Source organism: Thalassophryne amazonica, chromosome 19 (assembly GCF_902500255.1).
Source record: "Thalassophryne amazonica chromosome 19, fThaAma1.1, whole genome shotgun sequence".
Classification (NCBI taxonomy): Eukaryota; Metazoa; Chordata; class Actinopteri; order Batrachoidiformes; family Batrachoididae; genus Thalassophryne; species Thalassophryne amazonica.
The window spans coordinates 24,784,292-24,800,569 of NC_047121.1; the positions used below are offsets into that span (position 1 = coordinate 24,784,292).

Sequence of the window (16,278 nt, forward strand, 5' to 3'; positions counted from 1 at the left end):
GAGGTTTTAAGACAATGACATGGAGTAAACAGTGTGAGATATGAGCAAATGAAAGTGATAAAAACCCAGACCATCTTTTATCAGTATTACATCATATGATGTCTGATGTGCATTAGGGCATTTGGATGAACAGCTTCTGGTGAAGGTGGTACAGGATAAGCTGCTGTCTAACCCTTGCAGAAAACAGGGCTTTGTTCTGGATGGTTTTCCCAGGACTTATGAAGAAGCTAAAAACCTCTTCTATGGTAAGACTTTATGACAGTTCTCATGATATTCTGGATGTGGAATCACTTGAGTTTAAATGGAATACAATATGCACAAGACAAACATATGTGAGTGATTGATTTAACATATTCATATCGCTCATATGTGATATCAGTGATATTGCCAAATCAGTGTAGGGATCAGAAAAAAATAAACTATTGGGTGATATTGTGACAGATGATCCACTGTGGTGATTCTGAATGAAGCTTTCATGTTTCTCCTTTGCAAAACTGATGATGTGCACTGACTGTATGATCGGCTAATCTCTAATTCTTGATTTTATTTGTTTAGATCAAGAACACGAATCAGCGGATGGACCGTCAAAGAATCCTTTGCACAAGATTATCCCAGGTTGGTCAACTGCTGTTAACAGTTGTCCTTAGTGTCTCGGACTGAGACACCAGCAGCAGTGACATAAAAGCGCTTGTTACCATAAATATTCAGCCTGAGTGAAAGAATGTTTCAGGCACCAGTCACACAGCACTCTTCTCTTGAGAAAGCAGAAAAATGTGAAAGGTAATGTATTCATGGCTGTCTCTTCGGGCCTGAATTACTAAAAATGTCAGATAGCAAGTAATTGTGTGGGAAATCCAAACTTTTCCATGTTGGATGCGGAGACAGTTTTGCGGGTTCACCAATGACAGGTTCATAGTCCAAGACTCACTGATGTGTGTGAGGAGTGAAGATTGGTCTGCATGGTCTGATCCAAAGAAGGATCTGCTGCTAATGTCTTGGTGCCAGATACCCCAGCACACCTTCAGAGGTACAGTGGAGTCCACGCGTTGAGAGGGCAGGGCTATTTTGGTCACAAAAAGGCGACTTACACAATATTAGGCAGATGGTCACAATGCTGTGGCTGATCATTGTATGTCTTCAGTGAAGTCGTCCCACAGGCCGTCATTTTGACTGTCTGCACTGTCAAAATAGTTTGATTGTGAAGTATGTGGTAGTTTTATTGATAAAATGGATTGTAAAGGCTGACATGGAGCAGAATTGTTTTTTTGTGCCTATTATTTTGTTTCACATACAGGATGTTTTTCATGGTTATGTTTTGTGTACTGCAGAGTTTTTGTTGTGCATGGATGCTTCGGATGCTTTCCTGACTGATCGCGTGATGAACCTGCCACAGAAACTGGTGGAGGAGCACAATTATCATCAGGAGCACTTCTTGCAGCAGCTAAGCATTTACAGAGAAAGCAAAATGAGAAGTGATGCTGTTCTCAACTGCTTTGATGAGCTGGATATCATCCCTCTATGCGTAGGTAAGTTATGAAGCACCGACCACTTTGGGTATGGATGAAACAGGGACGGGTGTGAGGATCAAGATGTACATTCAGTGTCTCCAGCAAAAACTAGTTTATTGGTTTGTAGTTAATTGTTACAGATGTCATTGAGTTTGTGACGATGATTCAGTGTTAACTGCCCTCTCAGTTACATTTTGGGAAAGATGGAGTTATGTTGGCACCTATTGGTCTTATTACCTTCAGTCATATATCACATTTTCTGGACTATAATGCTTTGTGCAGAATGCCAGGTCAAATCTGATTCATTGCATATATATATATATATATGTATATATATATATGTATATGTATATATGTATATATATATATATATATATATATATATATGTATATATATATATCAAATGACCACATCCGATCTGTGTGTTCATGTGATAATCCTCATTTAGCTCTTATTCACATTGGTTGCTGTAGTAATAGAGTCACACAAGTGTAAACAGCCAAAAACTCACATGGAGCTCTGACTGACATGATCTGGTAGATGGTGAATTTATTTTATTTGTGCTAGAGCAGAGGTCTCAAAGTCATTCCAGAAAGGGCTGAGAGGGCGCAGGCTTTCTTTGCATCCACCCACTCCACCAGGTGATTTCCTGATTAACATCTCTTTGAGCAGGTGGAATCAGTTAATCAGTGAAATCACCTGGTGGAGTGGGTGGTTGCAAAGAAAGCTTGCACCTTCTCGGCCCTTTCTGGAATGAGTTTGAGACCTCTGTGTTAGAGCAAGGTTGTGGATACAAGTGACAGAAATGGGTTTCCTCTGTCGGATATCTGGGTTTACACGCAGCGACAGGGTGAGAATCTTGAATATCTGGGAGGGACTCTGAGTCTTGCCACTGCTTTGGGCATCTGGTGAGAATGCTCCCAGGTATCTCCGTAGTCAGGTCTTCCAGACACATCTGACTGGGTGGAAGCCCTGGGGAAGACCCAGGACATGCTGGAGAGATTATACTTCTGTCATTGTTGTCATCCTTTGCAGAGGTTACCAGCGATGACAAACCTGACACCCTGCTGCTCATGCAGAAAGTAATTGACTTTGTGGGAAAGCCCAGGAACTATGGCCCCAGCAGCCAGGAGGTGGAGGAAGAAGAGAGGAGGGAGGCTGAGGAGAGGAGGAAGTGTGAGGCCCAAAAGAAGGCTGAGGAGGAACAGAGGGAGGCAGAGGAAGCCATGCTGAGAGCTTCACAGTGGGAGAAGTGGGTAGGTACTGGAAGCAGGGCTGGGTTTGGATGATTTAAGAGCATTTTTGATTAAGTACAATACTAAACACAGCTAAAATCAACACAGGAAGATCCTACATCCGACCATCATGTAAAAAGTACTGACAGATTGATTGATTGTCATTGTAGTCATGACTAAGGCCAACCGTATGTGTGCTAGAATGATCATGGAATAAAAGTGCAAAGGAGCAACCAGACTAAACACAGTCACAGATGAAAGAAAACACTGATCATCATGAATGCATCACTACTACACATACACACGCGTGCGTGCGATTATTTCAACAAGAAGCAAGATTCTCACATGAATCACATATCTCCTGAAAGTTTGGAATGTTCTCTGTTATGCAGTGTCATTACTTCTCCAGGTAGTCACCTTCCCTTTCCACACACTTACACCAATTTTGCACAAGTTTTTGCATCACGCCAATTAAAAAAAACAGAGCATCTTCAACACACAGCTGCTTGCACCTCTGCATCAGGAGTGTAATGATGTCCCTTCAGGTGTTCTTTCAGCTTGGGAAAAAGGAGAAAGTCGGAGGATGCGAGATCCAGACTGCATTTGAGTCAGTGTAGTACATCCTGTGTACAATTGTTGTGCTGAAGAATTGCATCTTTTCCAAGATGAACCCACTGCTAGTGTGTGCACAGCTTTTGGACAGTGCCATCAAACCCACACTTGATGGTGTCCATCTGTGACTGTTATGGGGCGCCCCCTATGGGTCTGGTCATGCAGACTTATCATAGCTGGATTTTCGTCCTTCAAATTCTTCGCTCAACTCCTGACTGAACTGATGTCTACACAGGCGTCACCATAGACAACACTCATGGGTTCACCGCTAGGAATTCAATAACCATACGTTTCAAACGTACGTCCAGGTACGCCATCATTTTATACTGACTACCGTGCACATGTTACATTAAAGACAATTCTATGCATGCCTGAAATTTCAAGCAAAAACTGTTTGGTACAGAGACAGTCAATAAGCAACGTATTATTCTTGTGCAAGTTTTACTTTGATATCTTGCTTGTTAATGAAATAAACAAGTTGGAGGCAGAACTTTTCAACTGACCCTTGTATATACACTTATGTCCTGTACATATAGCATTATTAACAATAAAATTAATTTGGACTCCTGTGTGCCCACAATATGAAAAGAAGTAAGAGAAATTTAAGATAAGAGCATCAGAATGTTCTCGCATGAGGCCCAATCCTTCAGTGAATTAAAATTGCAATGTACATGGCCTGAGTGTCCATAGTGATATGGATGTACATGTATGGATGTCTAAAGAGACAGGGATAAGAATCACACATGTGGTGGCACACGGAATTGAAACATGAATTTAGCGAGGCTGTTGGTGTGCCAAGTTTCACTCGTGGATTTAATACATACAGCATGAATTCAATGTTCACTGCAGGAGATGGTGTACAAACAATGAATGTTTATGAGTTCAATGGTACGAATATTTCATGCAGTGAAAGATGGAATGTTCCATCTTTCAATGCATTAAATAACATGGAGTAAACATTCATTATTGTTTTTTTAAATATTCATTATTGGTTTTTTATAATGGCTAAAACAGATCCTTGCCATTTGATATTTTATTAATTTATAAACAACAGAAAAAGCACTTACATGTTGGTGTGTCACTAGAGCTCAACAGTCCAACACAAAGTGTAAATTGGAGTCCAGAAATGTTCTCAGTCAACTTGCAAAAACAGTCCATCTGATATTTCAAAAATAATTCTGACGACGTACACTGGCTTCGTGTACTTCCTCAGTCCAGTGAAAAACCGTGCCAGTCCAGGTTTTCATCCTAGCTTCATCCTCTTCATCCTAACAGCTCTTCGTGCCTCCGGACGGCTTACTCCATAGTGGATTTGTTTTTAGCTAACTCTGCCATGTTAGCTAAACACCATCCCACTAGTGTGTGCACGCACAGTGGTCGCAGCATGCAATGGTACAAAACGTATGGAACCAAATTTGCAGGGACAAATAATCCATGTTATCCATGACATACAAAGCACCAATCAAATGACAAGGATCCACTCAGCCGTTATATATTACAGTCAAATGAATTATGATTTAGAGATAAGATTCACCTGTATTTATGTAGTCCAAAATCACTGCACATCTCAGTGATATTATTTGTGGTTTTATGTTGTCCACAAAGAACTCTAAGACCATACAGGCACAATGCTGAGTTCAAACACAAATGGAGTATCAGTGGTTAAAAAATAAATAAATAGCACAATTAGAACATCAACATACAGTCATGCAAATAGGTTTGGGTCCTCTTGAGCTTTTAGAATTTGTTTTATGACAACAGGAATGGAATGGTCTCCCTCTGTCAATAAAACAGTCAGATTCTGTGGAGACTTTCAAGTCCAGACTTAAGACGCACTTCTTTTCCCTTTCGCATGGCTAGCATACTGGTACAGTTTTGTTTTACACTTTTTACTCTTTTAATTCATTTTATTAGTAAACGGAGCGTGTTGCAGCCTCAACTTTACCTAAATTCTGGGTCTTTTAGTGAAGCTTAGGGCTAGTGGCCGGCGATCACCTTAGTATTTCTTCTGTTTTTCTTGTTTATTAATGCATAATATAATAATAATAATAATAATGTATTATACAGTATTTTTTGTCTTTCTGATGCCTGATTCTGTTGTATTTGTGTTGGCGACCCTCCTGTCCTGTGCACCAACAGCATTTCTTGTATATTTGTCCGTGAATTGTTCTGTAATTTATGTTTGTAGCATGGCCCAAGCAGAGGGTCACCCCTTTGAGTCTGGTCTGCTTGAGGTTTCTTCCTCAGAGGGAGTTTTTCCTTACCACTGTTGCTCTGGGGGTTGGTAAGATTAGACCTTACCTGTGTGAAGTGCCTTGAGGCAACTCTGTTGTGATTTGGCGCAATATAAATGAAAATAAATTGAAATTGAAAAAAACAGCAACGACAGAATCACTCCATAGTAAATTTTCTAAAATGGTGCCCATTAACCTCATAGTGAAAACTAATCTCTACAATATAACATAAAGTAATAAAAATATAAAAGCCAGAACATTTTCAAATCACTGAATGGATGCTAGACTTCATTTACAACAATCACTCAGGAATACAAACAGGGTGATCCTGTATGGTCAATGTTAATGGAATTGGCGGTTCTCAAAAACTAAATGACTGCGAAACACGAAAAACAGCTCACATCTCAGCTCGAGCCTCTGGCAAACTGTTGATGATATTTAATGCCTTCTTTTGAAGAAAATCCTTTTCTGTTCCACTCCACTTTGAATGTGTATAAATTTATGCAGGCAATGCCACAGAAGCCTTTACCTCCTTTATGGTTGTCATCTGTGTCTTGGAGAGATCTTCTGGCTGAGCACTGGCTCAAAGGGACAATCGTAGATACCAAAGTGTCTGCTGTGGTAGAACAGAGAAAGGGGAGGGGAGGAGTCCGGGTCCAGGGATTCTCAGAGAGCCGTTGTAGAAGCCAGCCGGGTCTATTTTGGACTGGTAGAAAATGAAGGGAACCAAAGCCAAATGCAGAAGCTGTGTGACACTGTGATCCTCAGCTCCACCACAAGAGGGAGACACGCTGATGGGCCAGCCACCATCACAGCTGAAACAGGAGGAATGCTGTTCTCCATGTGCCTGAGAAAACGTGGTACTCATCGTGTTCTGATTGGATCTGTGTATACTGCGCCCTGAGTCAGTCATTCAGACTGAAGTTTGATCATCCCGCTGACCTGTGGAGGTGGGACAGATCAGATTAATCCACATTCACTGATCTGTTTTCACACTGCAATGTAATCCTGAGCCCTGAGAATGCAAAGCATTAGGCTCAACAAATTCGATACGTCAACAACAAAACCTCAAAAACTGCTGTGGATTTACAGGGAGCCCATCAGTGATGCTGAACACCGGATTAAACCTATTCAGGACTTTAGTGAGCACAGTATGGAGAAAGCAATTGCCATGGGGTCCAGTGGAGCCCAAAAGTCCTGAACAGGGTTAATATGAACTTCTTAGTTGTAGTTAATACTCAGGCAGTCACATTCTGGACCATTTCAAGACTTTTTGTCCATACAGTAAGTCAGAAAACAAAACATTACAGGAATCCTAGAAGACACAGAAGCATACATCAGTCTTAGCATCAGCCATAGACATCATAGGTTGGATCATTACAGTGTTACACAAATGCAAAATGGCAATCATACACCTCTCTGTAATATAGGGCAAGGTGGGAACAAAAATCGCACCAAGATTATTAGCTCCACTATGATGAATCACAGTCTCCCAGACGTTATGGTGAAATGATGATATAATGTTTAACACAAAATCAGTAACTATCACTTCAGTCTTCCCTGGAGTCAAAAGTAGAACATTAGATGACACCAAGCTTTTTAATCACTAACCCTCTGAAAGTGTTTGTACTGCAGTGGAAACATTAGTGGTACTAGAACCAATAGTCTCCTCATACAGATATACATGAATGTCTCCTCATACAGATATACATGGATGACATTCTATCTTTTTTGTTATTTTAAAGTAATACCTTCCTCCTTCTGGGACAGCTTTTTAAGCCATGATACTTTCTTCACGGTAGATGATGACATTTTTATACCTGATGATTCCAACTCATTTGTCAGTTCTTTAGTGTTGATCCTTGGTTTCCGTTGGACCTCTTAGATCAAATTGAATTTGTTCCGGACAGTTAATTTGGACCTCCTTTCTAATTGATGACAGGTCTGTGTGGTCTAAAGTTTCTTGAGTTTCCATTGCTCCTAATGAGGAACCTGACTTGGAGAGATTTCGTTTTAGTAGATTTAGAAGGTGCTGGTTCTACAGTTTGCAAGAAGGAGTTGAATCTACAATTTTCAAGAAGGCACTGGTTCCACAATTTGCAAGAATGCACTAGTGCTGGTTCCACCATTGCAAAGAGACACTGGTTCTAAAATTTGCAATTATGCAGTAGTTCTACAGTTTACAAAAAGCTACTGGTTCCACTATTGCAAAGAGGCACTGAGGCACTGTTTCTGTGTAGGCTCTCAGTGAGGCACTGAGGCACTGGTTCTACATTTTGCAAAGAGGTGCTGGTTCTACATGTAATTTCTCCCAGTTCTTTATGGAATTTACTGCCCCTTACAAAGAATCACATCTATATATTCCTCATTTTGAATTTATTGAAGGTCATGTTGAAAACCAGGCCTGAGTCTTCACAGACGGTGTCCATCTTGTGAAAGACCACGAAAGTGGCTTGCACAACACTTTCATACAGTGTGGGCGTTACAGTGTGTGTGGTTTTAGTCTATATGTTACTGGCTCTCACAGATAGGGGGAGCCTTCCCTGTATCTGAAAATTGCACATGCGCAATGGAAGTGAAGCTTCACTCTTATGTTTAAACTTTAAACCAGATCTCAGAGACTTCCAAACAGATAACAAAAGCAAATACTTGTCAGAGGTGATCAATGTGGCACGGTAAAGGGAAGTTTGGGGTCCCCTGCTGGATCTGTTGCCCCTGTGACCCTTCTTCTTTGTCTTTCGGCTGTTCCCGTTAGGGGTCGCCACAGCAGATCAATCGTTTCCATCTCACCCTGTCCTTTGTATCTTCCTCTGTCACACCAACCAGCTGCATGTCCTCTCTCAGCACATCCATGAACCTCCTCTTTGGTCTCCCTCTTCTCCTCCTGCCTGGTGGCTCCATCCTCAGCATCCTTCTCCCTATATACCCTGGGTCCCTCCTCTGCACATGTCCAAACCATCTCAATCTCGCCTCTCTGACTTTGTCTCCAAACCGTCCCACCTGAGCTGTCCCTCTGGTATGTTCATTCCTAATCTTGTCCATTCTTGTCACTCCCAAAGAGAATCTCAACATCTTCAGGTCTGCCACCTCCAGCCCTGCCTCCTGTGTTTTTGTTAGTGCCACTGTCTCTAAACCATACAACATAGCTGGTCTCACTACTGTTTTGTAAACTTTCCCCTTCACTCTTGCTGATATTCTTCGGTCACAAATCACTCCTGCCACCTTTCTCCACCCACTCCACCCTGCCTGCACTCTCTTCTTCACCTCTCTACCACACTCTCCATTACTTTGAACAGTTGACCCCAAATGTTTAAACTCATCTACTTTCACCACTTCTACTCCTTGTAACTGCACTATTCCACTGGGCTCCCTCTCATTCACACACATGTACTCAGTCTTGCTTCTACTGACTTTCATTCCCCTTCTCTCCAAAGCATATCTCCACTTCTCCAGACTAGACTCACCTTGCTCTCTACTCTCACTACAGATCACAATGTCATCTGCAAACATCATAGTCCATGGGGACTCCTGTCTGATCTCATCTGTCAACCTGTCCATCAAACAAGAAAGGACTCAGAGCTGATCCTTGGTGTAATCCCACCTCCACCTTGAATGAGTCTGTCATTCCGACTACGCATCTCACCGCTGTCACACTATTCTTGTACATGTCCTGCACTACCCTAACATACTTCTCTGCCACTCCAGACTTCCTCATACAATGCCACAACTCTTCCTGGACCTCTTCATTCCACCACCAAGTCTCCTTGTCTTCCTTCCACTGTCCAGATGTCATACCCAGTACTGCCCTAGCTGTCTCCCTCACCACATCTGCAGTACTGTTCCAGTTGTCCAAAACTGCTTCCCCTCCAACTAGTGCTTCTCTCACCTGCTCGCTAAATTTCACACAAGTCTTCCTCCTTCAGCTTCCACTATCTGATCCTTTGTTGCGCTCTCACTCTCTTCTTCTTCTTTACCTCTAAAGTCATCCTACAAACAACCATCCTATGCTGTCTAGTGACACTCTCTCCTGCTACCACCTTACAGTCTGTGATTTCTTTTAGCTTGCATCTCCTATAAAGAATGTAGTCCATCTGTGTGCACCTTCCTCCACTCTTATATGTTACCCTGTGCTCCTCCCTTTTCTTAAAGTAGGTATTCACCACAGCCATTTCCATCCTTTTTGCAAAATCAACTACCATCTGTCCTTCCCCATTCCTGTCCTTGATACCATATCTACCCATTATTTCCTCATCACCTCTGTTCCCTTCACCAACATGCCCATTGAAGTCTGCTCCTATCACCACTCTTTCATGCTTGGGCACACTCTCCACCACCTCATCTAACACACTCCAGAAATCTTCTTTCTCCTTCATCTCACAACCTACCTGTGGGGCATATGCACTGATGATATTCATCATCACCCCTTCAATTTCCAACTTCACACTCATCACCCTGTCAGACACTCGCTTAACCTCCAACACACTTTTAACATACTCTTCCTTTAAAATGACCCCAACACCATTTCTCTTCTTGTCCTCACCATGGTACAACAACTTGTACCCACCGCCGATGCTCCTGCTCTTACTTCCCTTCCACTTGGTCTCACACACAATGGGCCTCATGTATCAATGTTGCGCACTTGTGGCGTAAATTTATGGCGTAAACTTGAAATACACCAAAGTCGCCGTGACATGTATCAAGCAGTGCGCACCTGCCCATTTCTGGCATACGCCTGACGTGATCTTGATAAATGCGGCGGGTGGAAACGATCGTAATTATAATAAACACGCCCATAAATATTCAGACTCTGCTTCAGACACACCCTCATTTTACGACATGGAAGCCAGGAAGACGGCAATGAAAAAGAACTCCACCAATCACGACGCGTGCCAATAGAGCGTCAAAAGCGGCCGTCGTATCAATTGTTTTGTAGTATATAATCAATAAAGTAATAATCGCTGAAGTTACGTTCTAAAAAATAGCCCGTAATACGCGAAACCGCGACGTAGTCAGCGTTATTTTTTACAATTATTATAGACGTTTCAAAGCTGTAAAACCCCTCACTACACAGTTTATACACTTTCTCAATCAGGCATGAACATTTTCTCACTTTTCTCTCAAAGTTCAAACCTTAGTAGGAAAATAATACCAAACTGTTTTCAGGCCCAAACATTTGTTTGAGAAATAAAAATAGAACATTTTCCTATAAATAATTATGATGGCATTTAGAACTAACAAATTAATTTTAACGACCAACGAACGAGGTCAGACACATAAAAAGTTATTAATAGTGACTGACCAGTATTTCACAGATCGGGCCTCTGCGTCCTGGCGCCGCACCTTTTTCCACTCACATCTCGCTGCAGCAGGTGGTTGTTTCCGTGTGACAAACACAGTTATGAGTAGTTGTTGGCGCTCTTTTCTCTTCTGGACAAGATTCTTATAAACAGATACGCAGAACCATCAACATGTTTATTAGACCCCATTCCTGCCAGGCTGCTCAAGGAAGCCCTACCATTATTTAATGCTTCAATCTTAAATATGATCAATCTATCTTTGTTAGTTGGCTATGTACCACAGGCTTTTAAGGTGGCAGTAATTAAACCATTACTTAAAAAGCCATCACTTGACCCAGCTATCTTAGCTAATTATAGGCCAATCTCCAACCTTCCGTTTCTCTCAAAGATTCTTGAGAGGGTAGTTGTAAAACAGCTAACTGATCATCTGCAGAGGAATGGTCTATTTGAAGAGTTTCAGTCAGGTTTTAGAATTCATCATAGTACAGAAACAGCATTAGTGAAGGTTACAAATGATCTTCTTATGGCTTCAGACAGTGGACTCATCTCTGTGCTTGTTCTGTTGGACCTCAGTGCTGCTTTTGATACTGTTGACCATAAAATTTTATTACAGAGATTAGAGCATGTCATAGGTATTAAAGGCACTGCGCTGCGGTGGTTTGAATCATATTTGTCTAATAGATTACAGTTTGTTCATGTAAATGGGGAATCTTCTTCACAGACTAAAGTTAATTATGGAGTTCCACAAGGTTCTGTGCTAGGACCAATTTTATTCACTTTATACATGCTTCCCTTAGGCAGTATTATTAGACGGTATTGCTTAAGTTTTCATTGTTACGCAGATGATACCCAGCTTTATCTATCCATGAAGCCAGAGGACACACACCAATTAGCTAAACTGCAGGATTGTCTTACAGACATAAAGACATGGATGACCTCTAATTTCCTGCTTTTAAACTCAGATAAAACTGAAGTTATTGTACTTGGCCCCACAAATCTTAGAAACATGGTGTCTAACCAGATCCTTACTCTGGATGGCATTACCCTGACCTCTAGTAATACTGTGAGAAATCTTGGAGTCATTTTTGATCAGGATATGTCATTCAAGGCGCATATTAAACAAATATGTAGGACTGCCTTTTTGCATTTACGCAATATCTCTAAAATCAGAAAGGTCTTGTCTCAGAGTGATGCTGAAAAACTAATTCATGCATTTATTTCCTCTAGGCTGGACTATTGTAATTCATTATTATCAGGTTGTCCTAAAAGTTCCCTAAAAAGCCTTCAGTTAATTCAAAATGCTGCAGCTAGAGTACTGACGGGGACTAGCAGGAGAGAGCATATCTCACCCGTGTTGGCCTCTCTTCATTGGCTTCCTGTTAATTCTAGAATAGAATTTAAAATTCTTCTTCTTACTTATAAGGTTTTGAATAATCAGGTCCCATCTTATCTTAGGGACCTCATAGTACCATATTACCCCATTAGAACGCTTCGCTCTCAGACTGCAGGCTTACTCGTAGTTCCTAGGGTTTGCAAGAGTAGAATGGGAGGCAGAGCCTTCAGCTTTCAGGCTCCTCTCCTGTGGAACCAGCTCCCAATTCAGATCAGGGAGACAGATACCCTCTCTACTTTTAAGATTAGGCTTAAAACTTTCCTTTTTGCTAAGGCTTATAGTTGGGGCTGGATCAGGTGACCCTGGACCATCCCTTGGTTATGCTGCTTTAGACGTAGACTGTGGGGGGGTTCCCATGATGCACTGTTTCTTTCTCTTTTTGCTTTGTATGCATCACTCTGCATTTAATCATTAGTGATCGATCTCTGCCCCCCTCCACAGCATGTCTTTTTCCTGGTTCTCTCCCTCAGCCCCAACCAGTCTCAGCAGAAGACTGCCCCTCCCTGAGCCTGGTTCTGCTGGAGGTTTCTTCCTGTTAAAGGGGAGTTTTTCCTTCCCACTGTAGCCAAGTGCTTGCTCACAGGGGGTCGTTTTGACCGTTGGGGTTTTTCATAATTATTGTATGGCCTTGCCTTACAATATAGAGCGCATTGGGGCAACTGTCTGTTGTGATCTGGCGCTATATAAAAAAAAAGTTGAGTTGAGTTGAGAACACAGAACACTGTAAAAAAAAAAAAAGGCATGCAAAATTGGACTAAATACTCCGCAAGACTCTGAGGCCACGACAGGTGAACGGCGGTTATAGCGAGGGACCACTGTATTCTCTTTTCACATGTCAATAATTCTTGACATGTGGATATTTGCTCGCTCAGTTAATAAGACACGCCTAATCTGTCAGATGTCTTTATTTTTTAAATGTATTTCTGTATTTATTTTATTGTGACAACCGAATGGAGACGATAAAACCTGGTTGCAGCACGGGCAGAATTAAGGGAATGACGAAACTACAGTTGTTATTATCAATTTCATAGTCTAAAACGATCACACCACATGAAGTTAAGCTCAGCGCTGCTCTGGCTCCAGGCTCGAAGTCTGGAGAAAAAGGCGAGCAGCGCTTTCTTTGCAGTCAGCGCTGTGGCCATGGATCGTGCTCCATAACAGTCCCGCAAAGGCGGGATTTGTATTGATTATTATGTAGTATAATCAGGAAAATGTTATTTATGTAACATGTGCATTGATTTGTATAATAGCACTGTTTATCATGTTGATCATCTTCATTTTTATGTGGATTCCAGCGCTGGTTCATTTTGGTGTATAATTTACGCCACCTCTCGACCCGATGTATATTTTCAGCGCAGCGTACGCCAACGACCACATTGATAAATGCCAAGTAGCGCAGCCGTTTTGGCGTACACCCCATATACACTCAAATATCGCCGTACGCAACGTTGATACATGAGGCCCAATATGTCTACCTTTCTCCTCTCCATCATATCAGCCAGCTCTCTCCCTTTACCAGTCATACTACCAACATTCAAAGTCCCCACTCTCATTTCCACCCTTCTAGTTTTCTTCTTCTCCCGCTGTTCGTGCCAACGTTTTCCTCCTCTTCTTCATCGTCTTTGCCCAGCAGTAGCCCAATTTCCACCGGCACCTTGTTGGGCAATAGCACTGGTGGCGGACGTTGTTAACCCGGACCGCAACCGATCCGGTATTGGAATTCGATTCTGAGTCTGCATAGTTGGGTTGGCTTGTTTTACGCCGGATGCCCTTCCTGACGCAACCCTCCTCATTTATCCAGGCTTGGGACCGGCACTCAGAATGTACTGGCTGCACACCCCATGTGGCTGAGTTCGATGCCCCTGTGACTCGAACCTGGAAAAGTGGTTGAAGATGAATGAATAACTGAATTATCTAACATACAGTTTGCAAAAAGGTGCTGGTTCCACCATTGCAAAGAGGCACTGGTTCTACCATTTGGAAGGAGGCGCTGGTTCTACAATTTGCAAGAAGATGCTCGTTCCATCATTGGATAATTTAAATCAGCCAGTTATGCCAATTATTCTTACAAAGGCTTTTAAAAGTAATTATATCAATGCTGCTAAAAGAAACAAGTCAACTTGCATGTAAACTTTTGGCCCACAGAAAATCTGACATTTTCAATAAAAACAAAGATATCTCTCTTTTTAACTTTGTAAAATAAGGTTTCTAGTAATTAAGTCCAACTGTGTCTCATTGAGTTAAAACACATATGGGTGACATTAAATGTGCAGTTGGGGAAAAGTGAGTTTCAGAATGTTTCTTCAGGGTGTATTTAAACCTATGGGCTCATGTGTATGTTGAAATGAATTTGACAGATGCTTATTTTGGTTGTAAAAATAATCCTTTGCATTGATGGAGGCTGTTGCAGAATAAATGAAGTTTTGACAGTTTGATTGTGTTGGTCACTTTCTGAGGTGGTACAGCAGCAAGAGGAGGAGCTGCTGGAGGTGCAGTCAGTGCCATTGAGGAACTACCTGATGGAGCACGTCATGCCCACGCTGACCCAGGGCCTGGCTGAGTGCTGCACCATCCGTCCACACGACCCCGTGGACTTCCTGGTAACACAGTCACACTGAATAATAATAGTGTACAAATAATGAATGTTTATGAGTTCAGTGGTACAAATATTTCATGAGGTGAAGGACGGAATGTGAAGCTGGAGCCTACCATTCCATGAGGGGAAGACTCATGGAATGGTAGGTTCCAGCTTTCACCAAATTAAATATTCATTCCATTGAAAAAATGTAAAAACATTCATTATTTGTTTTATATAACAGCTAAAATAGATCCTTGTCATTTGATATCATATTAATTTATAAACAGAAAAGGTGTGTCACTGGTGCTTTGACGTCAACAGGCCAACACAAACTTTAAATAGGAGTCCAAAGGCTTTGCGTACTTCCTCAAATTTGTCCAGGTTTTCATCCTATGGCGTAGTGGATGGTTTTTTTGTGTGTGTGTATTAGAAGAATTAGCACCCTCATTTAGCTCATTTAAATCGTCCTCCATCAGCAAAACAAACTGCCATGTTTAGCTAAACGCCGCCCCACTAGTGTGTGCGTGGGCGGGGTTCGCATCGCACAATGTTGCAAAACATATGGAACCAAATTTGCATGCTAAATGGAACCATATTTACACGCTAAATGCAACACAACACAAATGGGACGAATAATCCATGTCAATTGACATACAAAGCACCAATCAAATGACAAGGATCCACTCAGCCGTTAATATTATACACTTGAACTCACTGAATCGTTCAGTAGATACACCATCAATTTTTCTCGGTTCTCTTTCTTTTTTCGTTCTCTTCAGGCGGAGTACTTGATTCGGAACAATCCTTTAAACTACTGAAAGCTGATTTAAATATTTGTGGAAACGCTTCAGGATGTGGCCAGGAGTTAAGAAAATAAAATGCACTTTGTTATTTTAAATAAAGTGGTTTCCACTGAGCATTTGTAGTGGACTTAGAGCTTGTGGTGTATTTCATGTCTTCACGCTGGGAGTTTGATTATGTTTGTTTTGTAAGTGGCTCATTCTTCACGCCTGTTGGTTTTACACACTGCTTGTGTGTTAGCCACGACGTAAAATCATCCAGATCACAACAAGATGATGAAGCCAAACGCTAATTAGGATGTTAAGTTTCATAGTACAACCCCTGGCAAAAATTATGGAATCACCGGCCTCGGAGGATGTTCATTCAGTTGTTTAATTTTGTAGAAAAAAAGCAGATCACAGACATGACACAAAACTAAAGTCATTTCAAATGGCAACTTTCTGGCTTTAAGAAACACTATAAGAAATCAAGAAAAAAAGATTGTGGCAGTCAGTAACGGTTACTTTTTTAGACCAAGCAGAGGAAAAAAATATGGAATCACTCAATTCTGAGGAAAAAATTATGGAATCACCCTGTAAATTTTCATCCCCAAAACTAACACCTGCATCATATCAGATCT

At 41.6% G+C, this 16,278-nt stretch overlaps 1 protein-coding gene across 1 annotated transcript in view; it reads left to right on the top strand.

The window, feature by feature from the left end:
- ak7b (adenylate kinase 7b) overlaps nucleotides 1-15,962 on the top strand; it is a 46,014-nt gene extending 30,052 nt beyond the window's left edge. Inside the window, exons 14-20 of the mRNA XM_034194839.1 lie at nucleotides 117-245; nucleotides 556-615; nucleotides 1,329-1,526; nucleotides 2,545-2,765; nucleotides 12,389-12,403; nucleotides 14,737-14,880; nucleotides 15,638-15,962. Of these exons, the coding sequence (XP_034050730.1) occupies nucleotides 117-245; nucleotides 556-615; nucleotides 1,329-1,526; nucleotides 2,545-2,765; nucleotides 12,389-12,403; nucleotides 14,737-14,880; nucleotides 15,638-15,676 (806 nt within the window). The 3' untranslated portion in view covers nucleotides 15,677-15,962. The remainder of the gene's footprint in view (nucleotides 1-116; nucleotides 246-555; nucleotides 616-1,328; nucleotides 1,527-2,544; nucleotides 2,766-12,388; nucleotides 12,404-14,736; nucleotides 14,881-15,637) is intronic.
- The last annotated feature ends 316 nt before the right edge of the window (nucleotides 15,963-16,278 follow it).